Genomic DNA, 26816 nt, shown 5'->3' on the forward strand with positions numbered 1-26816 from the left:
TGATCAGCCATGATCATACTGAATGGCTGTGCAGGCTCGAAGGCCGAATGGCCTACTCCTGCACCTATTTTCTATGTTTCTAACTTGAAGGACAGTTCAGCTGATGAGTCAAAGGGCCGGCTTCTGGTCTATGCCACTCCACGACAAGCAAATTACAGGTGCTCCTGACACCGAAGCTTATTGCCCTGTCTTACAAACACCGCTTCTCCAACTTGCTCTCCATCTTTAAAATACTACCTGAAACCCCTCTCTTAGTACCTCTTCAATACCAAATGCTTCGCCGTGATGACAATGCACACGGGTCTCTGAAGTGTTTTTATGATAAACACACCACATGTGTCAATGTAATCTTGATTAATACATCATCACTTCTCCATTTGCTTATTTATCATTCTTCTTGAGAAATAAGCTCCCTGTTTAGATACATTTCAATGCATGACTACGTGAATCTGGTCAGCCTTAAAATATTCAGCAGCATATTTATTCAAGCCAGGAGATACTTCCTCCTGGCAGACAATTACATCATCTCTCCAGATGCTTCCAAGTAAAGGAATAAACTGAAACAAAGGATTTCATTTTTTGTTAACAACAGGCCATAAAAAGAAGTATTAATAGCTTTTCAGAAATAACTTCGGCAAAGAAGTACAAGTGCACTCACCTTGCACCTTGCTATTTTAAGATTGAATATTAATACCACATTAGCCTATGACAGAGCTACATCTCAGGATGATAGAGAATAACTGAATTGATTACTAAATTGACAGTAAAATATAGCCAAATTCATACATCTTAATCTATAATGCAAAATCAAGGTGCTGCAAATTATTTGTTTCCAAAGATCATTTGAATTAGCAAGACAGTGGCCGGCGATAATGGATGGTGTCTAGTTAGACAGAGGTGTGGAACTAATGGTATTGCTCTTTGGGAGTTGACATGAACCCTATGGAGACTTAAAAGACTGCAGATGCTCTAATCTACAGCATAAATGAAAACTGCTCAAGGGCCAACTTCCAGTTAAGATGGCACCTACGTACAATGCTCCTTCAGTTGCTATCTCGGGATAGACCATGAAACCATACATTTCACTTCTTTTATGTTTTTTATGTTTATTTTTCATCTTGGATAAGATTCTGGAGCTGTTGGAGCCTGTGATTTGCAGTTTGAAGATCGTTCCTGTGTTTCAGTGCTCTGCAGTCTCCAAGAGGATTATAGAAGGCAAAGGCAGTGAGTGCAAACTTCATGGCGGGCAGGCTGTGGCATGGGGCATGAGCCAATGTTTCACTCCATTCGCCAAATAAAGCTTCCATTGTGCACCGATTACAGCAATGAGGAAGATTGAAACATCAAGGTGACTGCGGAAGATGAGGAAGAAGCTGCCTGCCTTTTGATCGCTGGGGATCGTTCTGCTACCGGACAGGGGAGAGCCTGCCTCTATGCCCAGAGAATGTTACCCAGGTTTTCTGCATTTTGGATATGGACTTGGACTATAGACACTTTTTAATCTTATATTTTTTTACCCAATTCTGTGTTTTTTTTTGCCCGATCTTTCTCATTTCATTTGTGCGGGGAGGGGGATTTGGGGATTGATGTGTCTGTTCTCTTTTTGTTCAGTTTTTGAGTGGGGAGGTAGTATTTGGGGGTTGATAATCGTGCAGCCGTTCTTTTCTTTCTTGGTTTCATGGCTAACCAGAGAAGAAGAATTTCAGAGTTGTATAGTTCGATAATAAAATAACCTTTGAATCTTTGAATTCAATGTGGCAGGCAGCATCTGTGGAGGCAAAGGGAGAGTCAACATTTCAGATCCTGATGCAGGATCTCAAACTAAAATGTCAAACATGCCTTTACTTCCACAGATGCTACCTAACCCATTGGGTTCCTCTAGCAATTTGTTTATTTTTTTTTATTTTATTGAGATACAGCGCAGAATATGCCCATCCATCTGGCCCTTCGAGTGGGGTACCCAGTAATTTTCCAAATTACTACACATGTGAATATGTCTTTACAATTCCAAGAATTAGACATTTCATTCTGCACATAAGGACAACTTGGAAAGTGGCCTGAAATCCATTAAAAAAGTACTGTTATTTCCTCGGCCTTCCAGATCATACCTCCCATCCTTCAATTGATGACTGCAAGTGCTCCAAAGCTTCAAGCTTCTCCATCTGCCTCTTTGTTTCGTTAATATTTGTACACACGGTCTTCATTGCCTGCAAGGCCTCCGCCACTGCTGTGCTATCGCCATGTTTTTTGGGAGTCCTTTTCAACAGCTCCTAGAAAAATATAAATCACACTTCAATCATAGACTAAGATTCCCAACCATCACCTTAAAAATATTGACAATTGCTTTGGAGAAAGATACATTTTGATAGATCATTCTTGGATTAAAAGACAAAAGTCAATTTCATTAACAATTTTCACAATTTTCATCAACAGCCACATTTCTCACAGGTTCCAATAATTTTCTATTTCTTTCCCTCCCAATCAGGTCAACTTGAGGTCTGTTTGTTAAGAAATATATATTTTAGCTCATTTCCATGTGCTTACAGTCACCAAGATCAAAGAACATTATATCAAAATTTACAATTTAGAAAGAGTACAGAGTAAGAACTAGTCTGAAGAGGAGTCATCCAAGCATCAACACAGAAGTCCCTCAGATTCCCTGTAGATTGTCTTGATGAAGAATGCAGAATCATATATAAAATCGTGCAGTTAATTGTTCAGTCCTAAAGCAACATATACTTGCAACAATGTAAATGTCATTAACATTTTGTACCTCCTCCTTCTGTTTCCCCCTCACATTTTGCAGGAAGTAGTTTGCATAAACAAGTTAGAGTTTGAGTGTCTTTGGAATTTGAAACAATTTTCAGGGCTCACTTTTCATTATTCCAAGAACACTCAATGTTTAGACCAGCTGTTTCTTCTCCAAAGTCAAACATAAGGTCCTTCAGTTTTACACTGTTGCCATTTAGAAGCTTCACTTGGCATTTCTGCTTCTTTTCTTTTAATATAAAGCTTGATATCCTTCTCATGATATTGTGACCACAAATAAGGACAAGATTTTACAGATGGTCAAGAACACACAAGAAAAATCAGAAGGCAAATGGACCACCTGGATCTTTGAGCCTCCTTCATTCAATATGATTGTGATTGGTTAGACCCCTCTTGTCTAGACTTCAAATGTTCATTTCTCACCAACATACATCAACTTTCTGCCATTTAGCTAAACACCTTACTCTTCCAGTTAATAGCTTCCATTTGTTGTAATTAGGTGTTGCCCACTGATCATGTCACGATTGCAGTTGGTCCCTTTTGTTCTGCCTCTGCTTTACAAGTTTATTTTTCATTCAAGTTTTGTTTCTCTTTGGTATAAAATTTAGAGTTGACATTCTGACCCCAGCCTCAAAATTCTTAAATTTCCAAATTCAAAACAACTAACAGAGAATAACTTCAGGATCTTTCTAGAAAAAGCAAGCCATGCTTGGAAGAGGCAATGCAGAGTTCCCAATGTGCCCTCATATTGGACACAACAAACAATCATCTCCAGGGTCTCTTGAGATGTGAATGGATGACATTTTCAGGCAGTCAGACAGATAATCCTAATTTGGTAATCTCAAAATGAATTCCAGATTTAGATCATGGGTTGGGGGACATGGGCAGGAATTTGCATTTTCCACTGTGATACTCTTTGTGGAATGCATTGTAGCAATGTACAGAAATGTTTTTCCAAACTGGAGTATACACACCAACAATAACAAAACACAAATCAATAAAGTGGGCAGAGATCATCTCGGAATAGATACCCTCTAGGGAATTTCATAAATTTTGTGTACAAATCAAACAGCTCTCCAGTATTTATATTCTTGAATTTAGTTGCCAACTATTTGTTCAATTGAACAGGGTAAAACTCAGCCATTTGCATTCCTGAAACAGCAACCAGAGGATTGAATGCACTCTCAATATTAACTACTACTCCTTGAGACAAGTGAGACTAGATTTACATGTTAGAAAATGATGTGCATGAATGATGGTTTCACACTGAAAGCTTTCCCTTGGCCTGTCTGAAGTTCCTGCATCCTAGAGCTGGGATCCCACCCACCCATACAGCATACTTTTTGACTTTCTACTATCAGGCAGGAGACTCCAATGTATATATAGAAAAAAAGTCCGGATGGGAAAACAGTTTCTTCCCTTAGGCCATGAGGCTTCTGAACTCCCTGCCACATCGCATTCCAAGTGTCACTTGTTAAGCCAATTGGTACATTACAATATTTAATTTAGGCACTTTTGGTTGTCATTTATGCATGATTCATCTGTAGATTTCATCCTGACAGTTCATAAGTTATCCTGTGTTATGTGTACTACTATGCTTTACACCCTGTTTCGGAGAAATGTTATCTCATTTCTATATACATTATATGGTTATATACATTATATATGTATGCATATAGTTAAATGACAATAAACTTGAATTCAGAATTTTCAAAGTACAGGTAAATACAGATCAGCAGAAACATTCGGTGCAAAACTGGGGCAATGGTTCAGATGCAAGTGTCTATATTTGAGGAAGGGGAAGCAGAGCTTTCAAAAAAGAACAACACTGGAACCAACTCAACAGCTTTGGCAATTAATATCTTTTTCAGTAAAATGTTAGTTTATGAACATTAAAGTATTAATTATGTCCAGTAGAGCTTACAATAGCTCTGTAGATTTTAATGGCCACCAGCTGTGAAATGAAAGCATTCTCTCTTCTGTGAAAATTACTAAAGACTAATCACACAACATTCAGCAAAACCTGGCACTGCAGTCCAGGGCTAAGTAATTAAAAGGAGCCAGCTATTGCTGGCCCTGGGACATCTTATTTTGGGAAGCTAATGAATGCTGTCATCATCATCAACGGAGTGCCTCTTCCCAGTTCCAAATCAAACTCAAGGTATTCTGCTTAACTGCAGTTAAAGGAACTCAGCAACAACTAAATTCAAACAGAATATTAAAGCCAGAGAGTTGCTTTATTTGTACACTTAAAATGTTTGCAGAACCAATAGATACTTCTACAGTTATAAGCATAATACCATGAAGCTTCTGCATGAGATTTGTTACACTATGAGAATTACATTTCTGCCTTAGTTTTCTTAATAAGTTGCACTGAATGCACAAAGACTTCAAAGGGGGTAAAATATTGCTTAACCCATTAGAAATGAGAGCTAACTGGCAAGTAATCCAAATGCTTCAAATGAATACTGATCAGTAGTTTTCTTTGGATATTTCAATTAAACAAAGACCGCATTAGTACCCCAAACAGGGTCTGGGTGTTTGACGATGGAGACAAAGCTTAGCACAAAATTATGTTTTATTGTTCCTACTAAATGAAATGTTCGCAACTTAAAAGTATTACATAATTAATATTACTTTATTTTCAAGCAGTCATGGTTCATTTCCATTATGTTAACACTGCTTCAGTACTGCACAAGGCAGAAGAACAAACCACAAGGATTAATACCATATTCTCAGTAGCGACTAAATTGAAACTCAATCCAAATTTATGCAAAATAACTGTACCCGCTTCAGGCTTCGCGTAGTATCACATTCCAGTACAGATGCTACAAGTTTGAAAGATAAACTGTAAATTATAAATGCTTTGAGAGGTTGGCTATGACTAGACTGAACTCCTGCCTCAGCAAGGAGCTGGACCCATTGCAACTTGCCTATCACCACAATAGGTCAACAGCAGATGCAATCTCAATGGCTCTCCACACGGCTTTAGACCACCTGAACAACACAAAGACCTATGCCAGGATGCTGTTCATCAGCTATTGCTCAGCATTTAATACCATCATTCCCACAATCCTAATTGAGAAGTTGCAGAACCTGGGCATCTGTACCTCGTTCTGCAATTGGATCCTCGACTTCCTAACTGGAAGACCGCAGTCTGTGCGGATTGGTGATAACATATCTTCCTCGCTGACAATCAACACTGGCACCTCAGGGCTGTGTGCTTGGCCCACTGCTCTACTCTCTGTACACGTGACTGTGTGGTAAGGCATAGGTCAAATACCATCCACAAATTTGCTGACATTGTTGGTAACGAGAGGGCATACAGCAATGAGATATGCCAACTAATGGAATGGTGCCGCAGCAACAACCTGGCACTCAACATCAGTAAGACAAAAGAGCTGATTGTGGACTTCAGGAAGGGTAAGACAAAGGAGCACGTACCAATCCTTACAGAAGGATCAGAAGTGGAGAGAGTGAGCAGCTTCAAGTTCCTGGGTGTCAAGATCTCTGAGGATCTAACCTGGTCCTAACATATCAATGTAGTTATAAAGAAGGCAAGACAGCAGCTATGCTTTATTAGAAGCTTGAAGAGATTTGGCATGTCAACAAATACACTCAAAAACTTCTATAGTTGTACCTTGGAGAGCATTCTGTCAGGTTGCATCACTGTCTGGTATGGAGGGGGCTACTGCACTGGAGCAAAAGAAGCTGCAGAAGGTTGTAAATTTAGTCAGCTCCATCTTGGGCACTAGCCTACAAAGTACCCAGAATATCTTCAAGGAACAGTGTCTCAGAAAGGCAGCATCCATTATTAAGGACTTCCAGCACCCAGGGCATACCCTTTTCTGATGGTTACCATCAGGTTGCAGATATAGAAGCCTGAAGGCACACACTCAGCCATTCAGGAACACCTTCTTCTCCCCTGCCATCCGATTCCTAAATGGACATTGAAGCTTTCAACACCACCACACTTTTTTTAAAAATATACAGTATTTCTGTTTCTGCACTTTATTAAAAATCTATTCAATATGTAATTGATTTATTATATTTTATTTATTATTTTTTTCTCTCTTCTAGATTGTGTATTGCATTGAACTGCTGCTGCTAAGTTAACAAATTTCATGTTACACACTGGTGATAATAAACCTGATTCTGATTTTTCAATAAATATAAGGTAGGTGCTGATTTCATATACCTTCTTCAATAGTAACAAAGTTCAAAGAAAAAGTACATATATGTCACCATATACAATGCTGAGATTCATTTTCTTGTGGGCATATTCATAAATCCTTAATAGAGCAACAACCATAATAGACTCAATGAAAGTCAGCACCATCTTGGGTATTCAACCAGTGTACAAATGACAACAAATTGCAAATACGAGAAGAAAAATAAATAAATAAGTATTGAGAACAAGAGATGAAGTGTCCTTGAAAATGAGTCCATATGTTGTGGAAACATTTCAATAAGGGGGAAAGTGAAGCTGACTGAAGTTATCCCTTTAGGTTCAAGAGCCTGATGATGCTTGATGGGCAATAACTACACCTGAACTTGGTGGTGCGAGTCCTGTACCTTCTCCCTGATGGCAGGAGAGAGAAGAGAGCATGTTCTGGATGGTGGGGGTCCCAATGATGGATGCTGCTTTCCTACGACAGCATTTGGTGCAGATGTGCTCAATGGCGGGGATGGCTTTATCCATGATGGACTAGGCCATATCCATTACTTTTTGTAGGATTTTCCTTTAATTTGGCCTATGACAGTGGTGTTGTCAGCAAACTTGAATATGGCATTGGAGTCATGTTTAGCCACAGTCATAAGTGTAAAGCAAGTAGAGCACACAGCTTTGGGGTGCACCTGTGCTGATGGAGACCATGGATGAGACGTTCTTGCCAAACTGACCCAAGTCTGCAAGTGAGGAAATCGAGGATCCCATTGTAGAAGAAAGCATTGAGGCCAAGTCCTTGAAGCTTATTGACTAGTTTTGAGGGGATGATGGCATTGAATGCTGAGCTGTAGTTAATAGAGAACATTTTCACCTTTCTTTGCTGTCTAGGTGTTCCAAGGTTGAGTGTAGAGCCATCTGCTGTGGACCTGTTGCTCCAGTGAGCAAATTGGAGTGGATCCAAGTTACTTCTCAGTCTGGAGTTGATATGCTTCATCAGCAACCTCTCAAAACACTTCTTCACTGTGGATGTAAGTGCTGCTGGATGACAGTCACTGAGGCACATTACCATGTTTGTCCTAGACACTGGTATAACTAAAGCCCGTTTAAGCAATTGGGTACCTCAGACTGCCAAAGCAAGAGGTTAAAGACCTCCATGAACTCTCCAGCCAGCTGATCAGCACAGGTGTTTAGTACTTGGCCAGGTAAGCTGTCTGGGCGAGAGGCTTTTCATGGGTTCACCCTCCTGAAGGTTGTTCGTACATCAGCCTCAGAGACTGAAATCACAGGATCATCAGGGATTGTGGTAGTTTGTGATGAGTCCTCCATGTTGTAACGGTCAATGCGATCATAGAAGGCATTGAGCCCATCAGGAAATGAAATCCTGTTATCATCTCATTTGATTTAACTTTATAAGAGGTGATAGTACTCAAACCGTGCCACAACTATCGCGCATCAAACATTTTGAATAAATGTCTTCAAATGTTATTTCATTCTTCAATGTTTGTTAATAAGTACGATACACTTCATTGGTCAGAGCTCTGAATATCAAAATTAGGAAGTCATGCTGCAGTTGTATATATACACAAAAACTTTTGTTTGGCTACATTTGGAGTAAGTTTGCATTACAAGGAGCATGTAGAAGCTTTGCAAAGAACGCCGAAGAGATTTGTCATTTGTTGCCTAGAATAGAGAGCAGTAACCATAAGGAGAGTTGATGGCAACATGGCAGCAGAGTAGTTAGCAGCAGTGTCAGCTGTGAGATTGGAGTTCAGTTCCTGCGGCTGTCGGTCAGGAGTTTGAACTTTCTCCAAACGAGAGCATGGGTTTCCTCTGGCTGCTTCTGTTTCCTCCCAGATTCCAAAACATGTACAGTTAGAGTTAATGAGTTGTGGGCACTTTATGTTGGTGCCAGAATCGTGGCGTCACTTGTGGGCTGCCCAGCACATTTCTCGCTGATTTGATTTGATGCAAATGACGCATTTCATGCATGTTTCAATGCATGTGTGACAAATCTAATCTTTAGACAGACATGGATAGCTTTCCCTAAAGTGGAGCTTGAAAACATGGCAGAAAAATGTAAAATTATGACACAGGTAGTATACCTGGTCAGAGTCTTCTTTTCTCAGGATACAAATGTCAACTATAAGAGGGTTTTAGTTGAGGACACAAGTTTATAAGAAGATGTACATCTTTTTGTTTTTTTATTAAACACTCATCGAACTTGGTAGGTGTCAGGGACACACTTTCAAGAGGGAGGCAGAAGATAAATAACAACGATTATGAAACACCAAAGCAAACACAAAACTTTATGCAGGCAAATGGCATTAGGTTAGATTGTCATCATGGTTGATATAAACGTTGAGGAACTTCACCATGTACGGTCCCAAGCCAGGCTGCAAGAGGAGGAGGGATGGACATGGGGCTAGCAACACCATCCTGTAAAAACCCAAAGCTAGAAAAATGCAGTGCTAACAGATGCTCCAAAGACCTCATCACTGAGAGAAGAAGGATCTAGTGAGCTGCTGCTGGTGCTCTATGCCCCAGTAGGGGTGATGGGCTTAGGAAATATTGTGGACCAAAGAGCCTTTTCCTGCATGTACTTCTCTATGCACTGTAACATTATTCTGCATTGGTAGGGCATTGTTATCAAGACTGACACTGGTTATTCATCCAATTGAGGAGGAGAAAATCAAAACAGCTACTAAAAGTAAGCTACTTTCTGAAGACATATCCACCTCCTGGACGTTAGCACTTTGTATACTTCGGCTGAATGAAACCAAGCTTAATTTGGACTTAATCCCCAAATGCTTCTGCATGAAGAAATACCATAAAAAGCTGATAACCTCATCAAAATAAACAGATGGTTGCTATTTGGTGAATTAGAATTCCCATTTGAAACATGATTTTTGCACTTAATAATGAAACAAAAATGCACAGGCAGCATTAACGATGAATTACAGAAATGCTTGGTGCATAGCATAAAGTTGTCTACATATCATTGAGAGCCTCACAAAACAATTTGACCTTCCAAGAGCATCACATTGAAGGTGAAGGTTATAAATAAATGCCTCATTAAGTATTTAACATTTCATGAACATGCAGGGAAGTGAATAAGCTGTCTCTGTAAGGCTAAGAGGGAAGATGAGATCAAAGTTTTCAATTTTTGTTTTCTTTTTATGGCATGATTCTCAATTCAAGCAAAAGAACATTTTCAATGTCAACAGAAATTTTCTAGTAAAATGTAGCACATGACAAGGTAACTTTCAAACACTGTAATATAATGGAAACATGTAATTCTAATTTCTTGGAGCAAGGCTCTATTGTTGCTTTAACTGCACCTGCACCAATTGTTAGCTATGGACCAGATATGCATCCATCCATATAATAATCCTCTTGAGGGAAGAGGCAAAATATTGTCAGTATTGTATCAGACTATTATCACACGATCCTTTCCATTTCCCCCTCCTCATTATGACATGAAGTATCTCCATTTAATTTAGTTGCTACAGGAAATGTACATTTTTGGTAACAAAGAAAAAGTTGTTTCCTGGTGAAAAAATGCACTAATTTATAAAACAGACTTTCTCAATCTCTCTGAGAAGTGAAATTTGTCTTTAACTTTAAGTTCTGTGCGGTTGCAAGTTACTTGGAAAGTAAAATGCAAGCAACCATGGATAACAGATTCCAGCAACAATGGTAAATCATGGCCAAAGTACAGGCCAAGTATAAATGCTCACCATTGTGCAGAAAGTCAAATAAGAACCCTGCTTTAAAAGTTGCTCATAATCCACAGGAACTGTGAAATTCAGTTGTGCCAGATTAATTTTATCTAACCATCTACCATGTATTCTTGTCCAAGAGAAACTGCAGAAAAAATATTGAAAATGCTTTCTGGACATTACTTGCTAATACCTTATCTATTAATGGAACTATACATCTAATAAGATTAAATTGAAGTGCCACATTTTATTGCCAAATCAGAAGAGGTCATACTGAAACTGTATTTTTAAAAAAATCCTCAGCTCATCATACATTTGTTCTGGTAATCCACCAACTGCAAAATGAGGCAAAGGAAAAAAGTCTGAATCTTAGAAACAAGCCTTTTGGCAAAACTTGTCCATGTTGCTAACTGAATTAGTCTCCTAGCCCACTGAATTTTCCCCATGTGCCTACCCAAATGTCTTTTGAAAGTCTTAATTGTCCCTGCCTATGAATGTTGACGGTGTGCCCCACATGTGCACCATCCTCTGAATGAAAATACTGCCTCTCAGGTCCAGTTTAAATATCTTCCCTCCCACATTTAAAAGTGGCCTTACCTAGTACAGCTGTAACATGCTGATCTACCCCTGTACTCAATATCCTGACAGATAAAGTCAAGCATACCCAAGACCTTCTTCACCACTCTGTGTAGCTATGTCACCAAACACTGTAATTGTACCAACTTCTACATTTTTCTCTGCAGTTCCTTCCATATACCCACCATTCTGTGTTTTGTTCCTCAGATCCCTTTTAAATCTTTCCCTCTCACCTTAAATCTATATTCTCTAGTTTTCAAATTCCCCTACTCAGGGGAAGAGGATATGATCGTAAAATAATCACCACAAAGCACAATAAAATCAAAGGAGAAAACTTAATCCACTCCTTATTCACTTCATTTATTTTCTACCGTTTGGTTCACCTCATTCGCCATCCAAATCCAATTTTACCACTGTCTTCTAAGTGTGCTCAACTCAAACACCATACTTGGCTCTGATGCCCCAGCAAGGCTATAGAAGATCAAGCAATAAACAATTTTATTTTTTTTTTAACTTCTGGGTGTTTTTGGCTTAAAGCAAAATATAAAGAAAAGATACAGTCAGCCTAATTTGATAAACATGGGTTCATTTACACCACACATTCTGATGAACCAACAGAATCAACATAGTAAAAAAAAGATCATTTTCATCCAAATAACTGACAGTCTAAAAAAAAATAAGCCTCTGAATAATAATTATAGTATTATTCAATTTAGCTCTATTTTCTTGTATTATTCCACCAGCCAGAATAAACAGCAGATAAAGCAGCTCTGACTTTACATCTTAACCACCATTGTGGACAAACATGCAGGTAATGAAGAGTTCACTAATTTTGTTGGATTCCATAGCTTTTGTACCTTCAGCAGTAGAGGATATTTACAGATTCTCTGTATTGGAGTGAGCAAATAGCCTTCCAGTGGAATATCAGTAGTTTTCATTCCTCCCAATACCATGCAATTCTAAAACAAAGAAAAATTGTTAGGACTAATACATTTTCTATAAATAGCATCTTAAAGAGACAAGACTATAGAAAAGATCTCAATTAACTTGTGTTGATTACACCATCTTCATTTACAAGCATCTAAGTCAAACTCACTTAAAGGAGGGAAGTAAATCTCTTGGTTATAGAAAATCTTTATTTGCTTCATCAAGGTGATATTATTTGAAGTTATTACTAATCAAATACTGGCCTTGGACATACAATTGAAGTACATAAAATATTTTTTTTTAAAATGATGCCTTTAACCAAGCTTTCAAAAATCTGCAGTAAAGGTAGTAATTTCAATTTTACTTGCTAATTTATCAGCTTAATGAGGTCTACAGGAGAGGCAATAGAATCAAAACCAGTCCACTTGACCACACATTGCAAATATTTTTCAACAAACACACACAGTTTAATTCTAGTGTGACCATACATGCTTACCAGAATCATAGCCCGCACTTCAGGTATTTTGTTCAATTCCATTAGAAGTCTCAAAGCCTTTTCATGGTTGCTACAATATTCCTGATAGACACAAAATCGATCTTTCTACAACACAAAGATATTAAACATACATAAATACTGCATTATGTTAAGGTTAGCTTTGGTTGAAGTAGATTTGGTGGAAGACAAACATATGGCGAAATATATGGAAACAATTACTTAACAAGTAAAGACAATGGGCAGTTAGTGAGACCATTGATCAAGCATTAAGAGATTTTAGTGAAATAGCAATATCTTTAAGTTCAACCCTTATTTAGCAACTGACAAAATATACATTGACTTTTTATCCATACTCTTTGAATTCTATTTTAAGCTTCTCACATTGAATTTTTTTTTAAATGAAAGGATTATTTTTGCTTGTACTGCCGCTCTGTTCTGGAGCCTAAAAAGTATTCTCCTATTAGTGGGACATTGATAGGATGCAAAACTGGGCTGAAGTGGTAGATGGAGTTTAACAAGATAAGTGTGAGGTGGTTCATTTTGGTAGGTCAAATATAATGGCAGAATATAGCATTAATGGTAAGACTCTTGGCAGCTTGAAGGATCAGAGGGATCTTGGGGTCCAAGTCCATAGGACACTCAAAGCTGCTACACAGGTTGACTCTGTGGTTAAGAAGGCATACGGTGCATTGGCTTTCATCAATCGTGGGATTCAGCATAGGAGTCGAGAGGTAATGTTGCAGCTATATAGGACCCTGATCAATTCTGGTCACCACACTACAGGAAGGATGTGGAAACCATAGAAAGGGTGCAGAGGAGATTTACAAGGATGTTGCCTGAATTGGGGAGCATGCCTTATGAGAATAGGTTGAGTGAACTCAGCCTTTTCTCCTTGGAGTGACAGAGGATGAAAGGTGACCTGATAGAGGTATATAAGATGATGAGAGGCATTGATTGTGTGGATAGTCAGAGGCTTCTTCCCAGGGCTGGAATGGCTAGCACGAGAGGGCACAGTTTTAAGGCGCTTGGAAGTTGATACAGAGGAGATGTCGGGGTAAGTTTTTTTTTTACGCAGAGAGTGGTGAGTGCGTGGAATGGGCTGCCGGTGACGGTGGTGGAGGCGGATACAATAGGGTCTTTTAAGAGACTCCTGGACAGGTACATGGAGCTCAGAAAAATAGAGCGCTATGGGTAACCCTGGGTAATTTCTCAGGTAAGGACATATTTGGCACAGTTTTGTGGGCTGAAGGGCCTGTGTTGTGCTGTAGGTTTTCTGTGTTTCTATTAATTACTTGGGTGCACCCAGAAAATGTGGATCAAATTTGACTCCTATTTTTCATACAAAATAGTGGGCTTAGTGGGTGCTGAGCCCCTGGATTGTCTTTACATGACACAGTTATGGAGTCAAGATCTATTAGGTTTTCTGTAGGAGATTCAAAGTGCAACAATAAGAATAAATCTGTGCAATCAAGATTTAATGTGGAACTGTAGCCCAAGTTACACAAATGTTTTGTCAGTACTGAATTCAAGATAACATAAATTGCATACTTATAAGCATAACCTCAAAGTACATGTCTACCTGTGAATTAGTATTGAGAATTTGTATTAGTTAAAAATCAGTTTCATAATTTCAACAAACACTTGAACTCATTGAATGTATTTTCCCTCCAAAGAAAATATTAAGTAAGCAAATATGATCAAAGTTAGTGAAAAAGAAAAAAAAACCTTGTGTGCAATAAAGTAATTTTAAAACCTTGTTCAATTTACAATTGGCTCAATTAGCCAACTCTTTCTTGGAGGCAAAGTAATTATCTTCGCCTATTGAGCAACCATAGCTTTTGAAGGACCAGTATTACTCGTACTTCAGTGCTTTCAAAAATCACAAAGCTAAATCCTTTTCTCCCTGGCCAAGGAAAATATGATTTAATGAAAAACTACCGTGTGAATGGATCAGAGCCGAACTTAACATCATAATTTTTAAATAAATTTCACTTTTCAACTTCTCTATTAAATCCTATAAGTTTCACAATGGCAAATCAATTGCTATCATCAATTATATTTGGTAAGGCCACTGAAATGAATTTACATCTGCATGAGAAAAGGTATTGAACACAGGGAAAAAAATAGGTGTCAGTTCTTATCCAGAATTAATTTTAACTTAATTTGTATGAGAATAAATAAACATTTCTACTAATTCAATTCTGCATTATAAACACTACTACAAGAAATATTTTTACCTTCCACTGGAATGGGGGGGGGGGGGGTTGATTAATTATTTATCAATGGCAAGCAAGTCAAAAATCTTCCTCAGAAATTGTCAAAACCTGAATTACATTGAAGATAAACAATCTTTCAAGCAGTTTAAAATGGGGGCAAGGTTGGGAACTAAGCATTAATACAAACAACTAGTGCAAAAAAAATGCAAAGTTTGTTCCTCACATTCTTAGTTGAGCTTCATTTAAAAAGTATTTGATTGCTACTCCTTTCCTCGGGGATATCTAAGCCTACTTGCAAATTATCTATAAACGTATTAGTACATGTGCAAAAACAAGTGGATGGACCCACCAGTAACCAACTTAACAATAATGATGTCTAAATTGTTTCATTCGTATTAAGGCTAAAAATTATTAGATATCTTAGCAGCAATAAAAGTAAATAAAATCTCAGTGCTGAATGATAGTTATCCTCGCCTGCTCTAAAAAGCAGGGGAGAAAATTGCTGGAGATAATTTCGATAGGTATTTAAATCTTAACTGGCCACAAGTGAGGTGCTACAAAAATGGTAAACCATAAATGTGGTTCCTTTATTCACGAAAGGCAGGAGGGATAACCTGGATAACCTCGGCAAGATGACCACAGTTAACCACGGTGATGTGTTGTGGGTTGCTTACAAAATTTCTAAGTATTCCTCTACTGAATTACTCATTGCAATCCAGAGCCTGTAATTTCCCTTTAAGCAACCTATTTGGGAACCACCTTAATGAACTAGTGGTTTCACAATCTTCTGAAGGACTCAGTCGACTTAACTCTCAAGCATGAAGGAACAGCATCTTTTAAGTGGGCGAAGTACTTCACTATAACTGAAAGAGAGGGAGGAGGGGAGAAGTCCAAGCCAGGCTGAAAGACCAAGCATTGAAAGTTCCTCTACCCAGCATTCTGTTAGCAAATGTACAGTCATGGAGAACAAGACTGAGGACTCAAGGGGTAGATTGCTGTATCGGAGGGAAATGAGGAATTGCTGTGTTCCATGTTTCACGGAGATATGGCTCACTTCAAACATGCTAGATTTGGCGATCAGGTCAGAGGACCGAACAGCTTATTCAGAGAAGACAAAAGGTGGGGGTCTGTGTTTCCTGATAAACTCTCTATGGTGCTTGGACACAACAGTTTTGGTCTTGTCGCACTCTAGTTTTCCCAATCTGGAACATCTAACATCAAGTGTAAGCGTCTGACTCCTCAACAAACATTTTCAATGTAAACTGCAGAATAATATCACTATGCGCTTCCATGTGTTTAGTTAAAATAATACTTTGGTTAGATAACTTGGAATGTCTGAAAGATGTTATCAGATAGACTACTAATACATTTCACAGCAGGGATAAATGACAAATATAATTTAGTTTTCCAACCTCTTTCTCACTCAAGCATTTACTTTCATTACTCTTCAAAACACTATTCCACCCAAGTACCAAATGACTGATAACTATCTCAATTGATCCCAGCAAAGCATGATGAAATTAAGCGTTTCTGGGAAATCACCATTGGTTTATAGTCTCTGTGTCAAGAAGACTACAGGTACTTGCCCCACTCCAGAGATTAGAGCACAAATATGCCAAAATTTCAATCCATTTGGTAGGAAAAGATCCACTGCTGGAGGCTCGATCTTTGAGATAACTTGTTAAAGGCAAGATGCAGCTTTTCAGGCGACTTCAGAATGATCCCCAAAGTCAATATGAAAAGCAGTTTTCTTATTATTTATCCCAGCTGTGGACGAACCACCAACACTTAGCTCATTGCTTTGTGCAACTGACTCAACAAAACTGACAGCATTTCAGAAGCAACTCGTAGGCTGCAGGTTAGGCTTTTGTAAAGCCAAAATATAATAAAGCAATTTGCAGTTCAAGTCACAAATGGAAAATGCACAAACTAGCTTCCAAACAAAAGTTACATATTGGATGAGTTAATAGAGAACAAGTATTAGTTGAACACATCTATGGGATCATTAACAGTCACTTGAATGGGCTTCTGTTTTAATGCATTTCCTCTTTAGGGAAGGCATAATCTCACTAAATTAGTTACTGAAGTCCTGGTTCAAACTAATAATGTGAATGTTGATTAAGTATCATGGTTTGGTACGGTTACTGGCGGCTGGCTAGGATCTACTCTCTCTACACTCAATACTATGTGGCTAAGCACAGCTCAAAAATCATCTTTTAATTTGCCGATGACATAACTATTGTCAGCAGAATCTCAGAAAGTGCAGAGGAAGCATACTTCTGTGAGACAGATCGGCTGGTTAAATGGAGTCACAACAACAACCTTGCAATCAACGTCAGTAAGTACAAGGAATTGATTATGGACTCAGGAAGTGGAAATTGTAAAAACACACAATTATCTTCGATGGTTGGCAGTAGAAAGGGTGGGCAGCTTTCGAGTTCTTGGGTATTAACGTTTCTGAAGATCTACCTTGGTCCCAACATACTGTTCCAATTAAAAAAGAAGGCACACCAACCGCTATATTCATTAGAAGTTTGAGGAGATTTGGTATGGCATCAAAGACTCACAAATTTCTACAGATTACCATAAAATTCATTCTAAGTGGCTGCATCACCAACTAGTATGGAAGCACCAATGCAGAAGATCAGAAAAGGCTGAAGGTTGCAGTCTCAGGCATCTTGAATGCTTGGTAGATGTTCTGTAATATCTTGGATATTCAAGATGTTACAAAAACATTTACGTTGAAATGGCAGAAAACTTTCATTTGCAGCATTTGCAGATCCCCAAATTCTAAACTAAGCACAGAAGTTAAGAGCTGCCACATCTATAGAACCGATTAAATTAAAGGAAAAAAATAAAACACTGACAAACTCTACTCACAAACTGAAGGAAGATATTTCCAAGTTCATGTTGAGGTTGTGGTTCTGGTTGTAAACAGCATTCAAGAGCTTCAAGGAACACCATGTGGACATCAAGTATCTCTTCAATATTAGAAAACAAAACCTAAAAAAAAAACAACAGAACCACATCCAGAATATAAATCTCCATGTTAAGCTATCAATCTGCTCTCAGGAGCATTCAGGAGGGTTTATTTCTGTGAGAAAAGCATCAAAGTACAGTGTACAATAATCTACCCCACTTCCTATATTAGATGACCATTGGAAATTGCTGCATATGCTGCGGAAACCCTCATCACACTGAGCGATGAAGCAGCTACAACCATAATTCAGGTCTGCTCCAAAAGACACAAAATACGATTTTTTTTTGGAAGAAAAATCAGCAAACCAAATCTTGATCACTTGTTTTAATTGGAAACATGCTCTTGATTTTTATGGATAAACCAGAAATAAACTTATCATTATTGTCCCATTTCATTGCAATAGGAAATTTAATATTGTACTAAAGAGGAGTTCATGACAACATTCGTTACATGTAATCAATATCATTACTTCCAACCACTCTGGCAAATGTCTCAGGAAATTTGACACCTCTCTACAGGGAGCATAGAGGGAAAGACAGAGATAGGCATTGGAAGAATAATTGATAATTCCTTTAACTGAACACTGAAGCAAAAAAAAAAGCAAGACATAATATGCACCAAATACAGGGGGTCACAAAGTTACCTTGGTGTTCCATTCCTGGAGACTGAATTTTATTTAAGTTGAAAATGAGCAATTTTGCCCACAATCATAATATAATACCTTGACAGCTTTCAAGGAGTGATTTACAAAGGGTACACTGGGGAAAAGTCAGCATAGGTGACAGGAGTTGAACCAGCAAGAAAACTGTGACAAATGTTTGAGTGCAACTCAAGTGCAGCAGTGGTGGTTGGGGGGTGGGGGGTGGAGGGTGTGGAAGGAAGTGAAAAGGATCTGTAATTTACTAAAAATAAGGGTGTATGTTAATGAGAAGTGGCTGGGTTTGGTAAGGTTTTAATTTATCTGAAGGAGAGCTTCACGAGAACATTGGCTTTTTCTATAGGTGATCTCTGAATTGTTCACTGGTCAAAGACAATACCCGAGAGCAGAGTTTGGTAGAATTGAGTGGTCAGATTTTCACAAGTCAGATCTTCCATGACCCAGGGACCTTCTGTATTGCAATCTGTATGCAGACTTGCTTTATCACTGAATAAGCTCACAGCAGAATTGTTTGTAACTCTAATGCTGCATCCCTGCCTACACCAGGTAACCTTTCACCCTTTTGTTTATCAAGAATTCAGGACTTTGCTGACTATTCAGAGAACATCCACGTGCCAGGGTCAGCCCAGGCTTTGAATAAGGTCAGAATGACACGCCCAGCATTAATACATGCAAACAGCAAGCCCACGACTGCTAAGAGATAAACTCACTCATCCCAAATTGATGATGGTCAGGTCGAGCATTGGCCTTAGTCTTTTTTTAAAATGCAAGCAGACCTCCAGCTCTCATTGGCAACTTGAAAGTGTAATGACGCAAAGGAAAAAGGTGAAAACCATTGGCCGAATATTTTTAAATATATTTCAGCTTTGAAATGTAATATTATTCAATAACTAATAAATGTGCACTTTTGTTAATTATTCCAGACTGAGTCCAAAAGGGCAATTATTATTTAATACTAAAATTTATCCATATTGAAGTCTTACCTTGAGATCTTCATCAGTGATCTGTTTCTCTGACTTCCCTCCATCATTCTGATGATTTCTATGTAGGAATGACTAAACATAAGGGGGGAAAAAAGACTAATTATATTTGTGCAAGGTGTAGAATATGGAAATTTACATTAAAAAAAACTGTCACAAAATACTTCAAAAATACCTCACACTTCACACTTTTTAAAAATCACCGAATCTGTTATCACCAAGGATCAGCATTCAAGGAAAAACAGGAAATGCAAGCTTTGAAGATAAAATGTTTTCAGTGACAGCTTTCAAATTTAATCCTGCCCAGATGGTGATGATAATATCAGTTAAAGGGCTTACTGATTTATATTCTGTTTATATAGGTTGATTGCAACTTCTATTGATACAATTCAATACAAAAAACTATGTAAACTCAGTCTATCGATAGTAGTCATGACCCTTGTAAATTGGAAAAAGAATGTATGAAGTAGCACCAACCACCATGCAGTGGTTTCCAGCAACCTCTCAATGCCTTGCATTTCAAGGACAAGGAAACACTATCAGAGGACACACAAGCCATCATCCTAATCAATACGTTCACTCTGTGTCTGTTAGATACAGATGGTGCACAGCCAAAATTTTGATCACCATAGCCAAGGATAAATTTGCCCACATAGCCAAGATGCATTTAATTAACTCCTGGTATATATACACATCCTTTTATCAAGCAGAATCCATCGATATTTGAATTTAGAAGGACAAGGGTAACACTTTCAGTATTTTCTCAGTGATCCTACTGAAGTATGTAATTATCAGTAGGTGGCTACTTCCTCAGACTCAACAATACAAATTGAAGGGATGGTGCCTCAAAATAACAATTGTAGTTTATGGCTCACGGGAAGAAACCTCTTCATGTGCAAAGCAGAGTTTTCAGAATTCCCTACCTCAGGCAAAGTTCACACTACGCCGGATAACTTTGAAAACACCGGTTTCGAGTAAAAACCATAGATGTCCACGCTAAGCGTTTTTCAAAATATCTCTGTCCACACTAACACAGATATTTGGGCGAATCTCCTCCTACAGGGCATGCGTAGGACACACAGAAAACAAGCGAAGAGGAAATGATATACTTGGTGCACATTTGTCCAGTTATGGAGTAGAAAAACTTAAAAGGAATTGCTCTTGGCTCTCGCGCAGGAGGACTTAAAACAAATACTGGAGCGTATGGAGGCAACTGACAGGGAGTTCACGGACAGTATGACCCGGCTGACGACGAACATTGAAAAACTAACTCTGTTGCATTAATAAAGCACCTTGTTAAATGTATAAAACATGTCTGCATCAGTGCTATCCTGTATTTCCATACAATGTTACACTAGTCTGTTACATATCTATTGTCAGAGAAGTACTTGCTTAAATAGGTAAACCACCTTCATACTAGCAAGGACAGAAAACAGGGCAAAGTGAGTATACTTATTTATTTCGTAAGCTATGGGTCAAAGTATTTGGTGAGCACATTTCTAACTCTTCAGGCTTCAGTCTCATTGCCGTCTGTTCTAAAATTGTTAGGTTATGTGGGGGGTTGCGTTCAAGAAAACAACGAAATACTGCGCTGCGGCCATCTGTTCTGGCACGTCATGACAGCATTTTTAAATAGTAAGAAAAGCTCACTTTACAATTTAACTCTCACGCCGTTCACACCGACTGCGCGTTATAACAGCTGTCCGGCAGTGCTTGCGCAGTACCAAGCAGAAGCAGAGAAAGCATTGTTGTTGAGGTGTTGTCATGACAGCATTTTTAAATCTCTCCGTTTACCCCGTACACACTACAACAGATATTAGGCATTTTCAGATTTATTCACTCTGCAGACCGTTTCTGAAAATCTCCGTTTTCGGGGGATGAAAACGCCGCTTTAGTGTGGACGGAGGTTCAAAACGAAGAGAAAAAGCTTTGTTTTCAAAATTATCTGGCATAGTGTGGATGTAGCCTCAGGTTGCAAAGAGATGACAAACAATACACATGCCACAGGTAGCAAGACAATCAAGAGACAAGCGGAATAAAAACAACAATAACTAGCAAGGTGCAGCAGAAGATGATTGCAGAGGTAAATTGCTTGAGGTTTGTCACAGTATTTGTTTTGCTCCTATTTCTTATATTATTAATTTTGCAATTGGTAATACAGAACAACATGCATGTGAAAATTACAATTACACCACCAAACTTACTGAAGAACAAGAAACAAGCACAAGTGCTTCTCTGCTGCACTATTTCCATATTGCCTTCCAGTGGACAGCAATAATTTGGATGGATTGCTATCAATCAGTACAAGAGGTACAAGAGCCTTGGTCCCAAACCATCAGGCTCCTGAACCAGCATGGATAACTTAACTTACTTCAAAACCGAACTGACTCTTGGATGATTTGTCTTGTTTTGCACATTGTTGGTCTGTTATTTATAATATTTTCATAAACTTTATTGTATTTCTTTATTTTCCTATAAATGCCTGCAAGAAAATGAATCGCAATGTAGCATATGGTGATAATAGGTACTTTGATAATACATTTACTTTGACTTTGAAGACTTGATCTGACAAAGTTTGGTTGTGACTAGCTGAGTATTTACAGACTAGGATAATTACATAGTAACTGTTTAGAAGGCTTGACAGAATACATGCAGGGGCACCACCTTCCTTGGCTGCATTACTTGAGGGCATTTCTGCACCTAAACAATTAAGTCTGTAAATTTAAAATAATTTGCATCAACCTTGCTTTTTTACTGTCTATAGATACTACCGTATTCTAGGAACAATGGTAATCTTACCTGGTCCCTAGCAACACCAGCTCCATAGCAAAGAAAGCCCATCAGTGTCTCTACTTTCTGCGAAGGCTGAGAAAAGTCCATCTCCCACACCCCAACCTCACCATATTCTACAGAGGATGTATCGAGAGCATCCTGAGCAGCTGCATCACTGCCTGGTTCGGGAATTGCACCGTCTCAGATCGCAAGACCCTGCAGCGGATAGTGAGGTCAGCTGAGAAGATCATCGGGGTCTCTCTTCCCGCCATTACAGACATTTACACCACATACTGCACCCGTAAAGCCAACAGCATTGTGAAGGACCCCACACGCCCCTCATACAAACTCTTCTCCCTCCTGCCATCTGGCAAAAGGTACCGAAACATTTGGGCTCTCACGACCAGACTGGGCAACAGTTTCTTCCCCCAAGTCATCAGATTCCTTAATACCCAGAGTCTAGACTGAGATCTACATCATTTATTACTATACTGTAATTTGTCCTCTACTGTGTCTATTGTCTTGTTTATTAATTATTGTATTGCCCTGCACTGTTTTGTGCACTTTATTGTAGTCCTGTGTAGGTCTGTAGTCTAGTATAGTTTTGTGTTGTTTCATGTAGCACCATGGTCCTGGAGGAACGTTGTTTCGTTTTTACTGTGCACTGTACCAGCAGTTTAAGGTCGAAATGACAATAAAAAGTGACTTGACTTTGTTCTTTGAGCAATTTAAGTTAAACTATTAAAGGCTTTATGTTCACCAACTATATTTTTAATGAAGAACTGACAATTAGAATGCATAGGATCAAAAGATTTGACAATCAAAGATATCGACTGAAGTTCAGTTACTGAGGCATAGGAGCTTGGAAACAATGCTGTCTGCATCTGAATTCATTCTTATGCAATTCCTGCAAAGTCAACAGAACCCACAAGTGCCTACCAGAGATCTACAAGAGTCAACGTCTCAGGAAAGTAATGTCTATCATCAGTGTCCACACCTTCTGGACTATGCCCTCCTTTCAATGACGCCATCAGGCAAGAGGTACAGGGTGCCTGAAGATGCACACCTCAAAGTTCAACAAAATCTTGTTCCCCATTACTATCAGGTTCTGAACTGATCTGAAAAATCCTAACACTACCTACCTTATATTTCTTTTTCTCTCTCTCTCTCAACTTGCACTATTGTCATTACATTAGCATTTTTATTTTTGGGCACATGAGTGCATAATTTAATTTATGCCTGTCAGATTTGCAATGTACCGTACTGCTGCAAAAGGCTAATCTCCACAGCATTTATACCCCATGTACGTATACCTATTACAATAGAATCACAACTTCCATCACCAATTTTCTAAGCGTATAAAGACATTCCCTTGCTGGGACTGCCTAGCAACCACAAGCTTCGGACGGAGCTCAAGGGTTTTGGAAGATGCTTCATTTGTAAACAAGTGATTAACATCCATTATAGTTAGTTTTTCAAAACAATTTTTAAAAGGAAAACAGAAAAATACACCCCAAGAAGCCAACATGAACAGTTCTTTCACTTCAGAAGTGCAAAGTACATGACCTGTTACAGACTTGAGAAAAGATTACAAATGCAATTTTGTCTTTCCTCACACCCCCCATCCCCCACCACATACTGTATATTGAAAGTGCAAATGCACATCAAGTACTTTTTGAAACATCTGGTGGCAATATTTGGCATGACATCAGTGCAAAGTGCACTTCCAATACCAAAATGGCCAAATGCTCATTAATTCCATCAAAAAGACTGATATCCATAATAGTCCCAATTATGATTTTAGGTCATCCAATAGTTAGGATTTCAAGAGCCCAAATAGTTGAAGCAGCCCAGAAAGGAGTAACATTTCTTCACAAATCAAAATTCACTGCAAGTTTAAGAGTACTTTGTCAATTTCTTTGATACCAATTCACTTTTTTACTTCACAATTTCAATACTGGCAAATTTCAACAGTGTTCTGAGAAGAATGTTTAGGGGTTTAAAACTGTCAATTTAAATTTCAAAGATGGAGACCAAAATAACTTGGATTTAAAAACAGCTCCATAATTACCAAGTAAAAACATGACCTTCATTGCATTTAATCTCAAAATCACATTCTCCAGATTCAGTCTTGACTGCGGTTTCAACCACGCCTGTCTAACTGAAAGACCAAACACCAAAGCAAATAGAAAAGCTTTTGCAACTCTTGTAATCACTGAGACAGTGTGACCTGGCCCCTCCCTCATTGTTCTTTCTCTGCACTCTAACTTCAATTCAGACCAGGAGTTTGCTGAAAACAAATGAGTTTAATTGTATTTTAGCAAAATATCTCAAATTTCATATGCACACAGTCTCACCTGAAGCAAAAATAGTCACATTATTATTTTAATATTTTTTTTACCCGCAGGAATCAAAATAAGGTTTAATACCACTAGCACGTCATGAAATTTGTTGTATTACGGCAGCAATACATTACAGTACAATCATTTAAAAACCTACATATTACAATAAGTATATATTAAAAATTTACATTAAATAAGTAGTGCAAAAAGAAAGCAAACAAAAAGTGAGGCAGTGTTCGTGAATTCATCATCCATTCAGAAATCTGATGGCAGAGGGGAAGAAGTTGTTCTTGAAACATTGAATGTGTGTCCTCAGTTCCTGTATCTCCTCCTTGATGGTAGCAATGAGAAGAGGATATGTCCAGGGTGATGGGGATCCTTGATAATGGATACTGCGTTTTTGAGGCATCACGTTTTGAACGTGTCTTTGATGTAGAATATCATTTTAATTAAATTCTTGTAAGGGATAACACAGGTTGCTTCTCCCATGTACTGGAAGGAAGCGATCAAGGTAAGTGAACATGAAAAGGTTCTTCATATTCAAATGATGTTCAGAAAGCAAGAGAGATTCAAAGAGAAATATAAATCTAGTTCTCTTCTCTTACAACTAGCAATTGATTACTGTTTCTTTCCTTAAGTAGCAACTAACGATGTGCAAAAGTCAGAACAGCAGGTGGGGGGGGGAAGGCGGTGAGAAACAATTCTGAGCAAACTAACAGAAAAAAAATCCTTCAGGAAGAAAATAACAAAAAAAAATCATTCTCTTCACTTAAATCACTTATTTTCTGCTATCAACACCCAGTCCCGAGACACTTCCCCCCCACCCCCCATCCACAAAGCCTTAAAGCTCTCTGCTTCTTCTTGGACAACAAACCATGCCAGTTTGCCTCCACCACCACTCTCTTGTGGCTGGCGGATGTGGTTCTTATCTCCAACAATTTCTTTCTCCAAAGCAAACATGTAGCCATGGACACTCACATGAGCCAACCCAACTATCAACAGAAACTTTGAGGATTTAACAAACGTAGCTCATACCGTAACCCTGAGCAGGCCCAATTCAGACAGCTTCACAAAATTCTGCTCCAGTGTCAAAACAGCACTAACCTCAGTTCTAAACTAAATCACTAAGGACATCTTAGAACTTACAAATGTACTTCATTGTTTACTTTCTCCAACAAAATAATGGCAACATCCATTATTAAGGACCCACATCACACCGGGCATGCCCTCTTTCTCATTGTTACCATCAGGAAGGAGGTACAGAAACCTGAAGGGCCACACTCGGCAATTCAGAAACAGCTTCTTCCCCTCTGCCATATGATTTCTAAATGGATTTTGAACCCATGAACACTACCACACTTTTTTATTTCATATATTATTTCTGCTTTTGCACTGTTTTAATCTATTATATATATATTTACTATAATTGACTTATTTTTCCCTTTCTATATTATCATTGTACTGCTGATGCTGCTGCTTAAGTTAATAAATTTCACGACATGTACGGGGATAATAAACCTGATTCTGAAAAAAGAGAGAATAGCAGGATTTCTAGAAGCAAAATATTAAGCGTGATCCCCATATTAAGTTTATGTTGAGAGATTGCAAACAACATTGTGATTCTAAGACATTAAGTGTAAAGTCCATGAACTCGGTGAATCACATCACCATTTAATTGAAAATGTTCAAAAGACTTAAATAATTCCCTTGCATACATTTATCCTTTCATTTACTGACAAAGAAAAAATAAATTTTAAGTACATATAAGCACAACTTTTTAGTGAGCATTTCATCCTGTTCTGTCCATCAATTTGGCAAATTCTTGGCTACTAAACATTGCTAAGAATAACTGAAGTAGCTCCACAAGTACCTGAAATCAGTTCAGAGAACAAATCAGCCTGAGAGTTTTGGACACCCCGTGTAACCCGGGAACATCAACACATACTGTTTCAATGGATAGAACTTTATTGGATAATCAAGATCTAGGTTTAAAAGTGGTCAATCATTCCTAATCAGTCCAAGCTTCATGGGACAAGATAATGCCTCTTTATGAAAATATTAAAATCTGTTACTTCTTCTTTCTGATTCAGCAGCAAAAGGTATCCACAAACACAGCAGGTCATGTACACATGTTAAGGGTTGTAAGAAATTACTTTAGAATAATATAAAGAATACAGAAAGAACAAAAAATAATCAATAAAATGATATAAGAT

The 26816-nt window shown here is 38.3% G+C and overlaps 1 protein-coding gene across 1 annotated transcript in view; it reads right to left on the reverse strand.

Annotated features, from left to right (window-relative positions):
* The window catches only part of prex1 (phosphatidylinositol-3,4,5-trisphosphate-dependent Rac exchange factor 1), a 209983-nt gene that overhangs the window by 127259 nt on the left and 55908 nt on the right, over positions 1 to 26816 (reverse strand). The window contains exons 2-6 of the mRNA XM_072240694.1: positions 19493 to 19564; positions 17752 to 17874; positions 12656 to 12760; positions 12090 to 12191; positions 2109 to 2270 (exon numbers count right to left, since the gene is read on the reverse strand). Coding sequence (XP_072096795.1) covers positions 2109 to 2270; positions 12090 to 12191; positions 12656 to 12760; positions 17752 to 17874; positions 19493 to 19564 — 564 coding nt within the window. The remainder of the gene's footprint in view (positions 1 to 2108; positions 2271 to 12089; positions 12192 to 12655; positions 12761 to 17751; positions 17875 to 19492; positions 19565 to 26816) is intronic.

This window comes from Mobula birostris, chromosome 2, assembly GCF_030028105.1.
Source record: "Mobula birostris isolate sMobBir1 chromosome 2, sMobBir1.hap1, whole genome shotgun sequence".
Lineage (NCBI taxonomy): Eukaryota > Metazoa > Chordata > Chondrichthyes > Myliobatiformes > Myliobatidae > Mobula > Mobula birostris.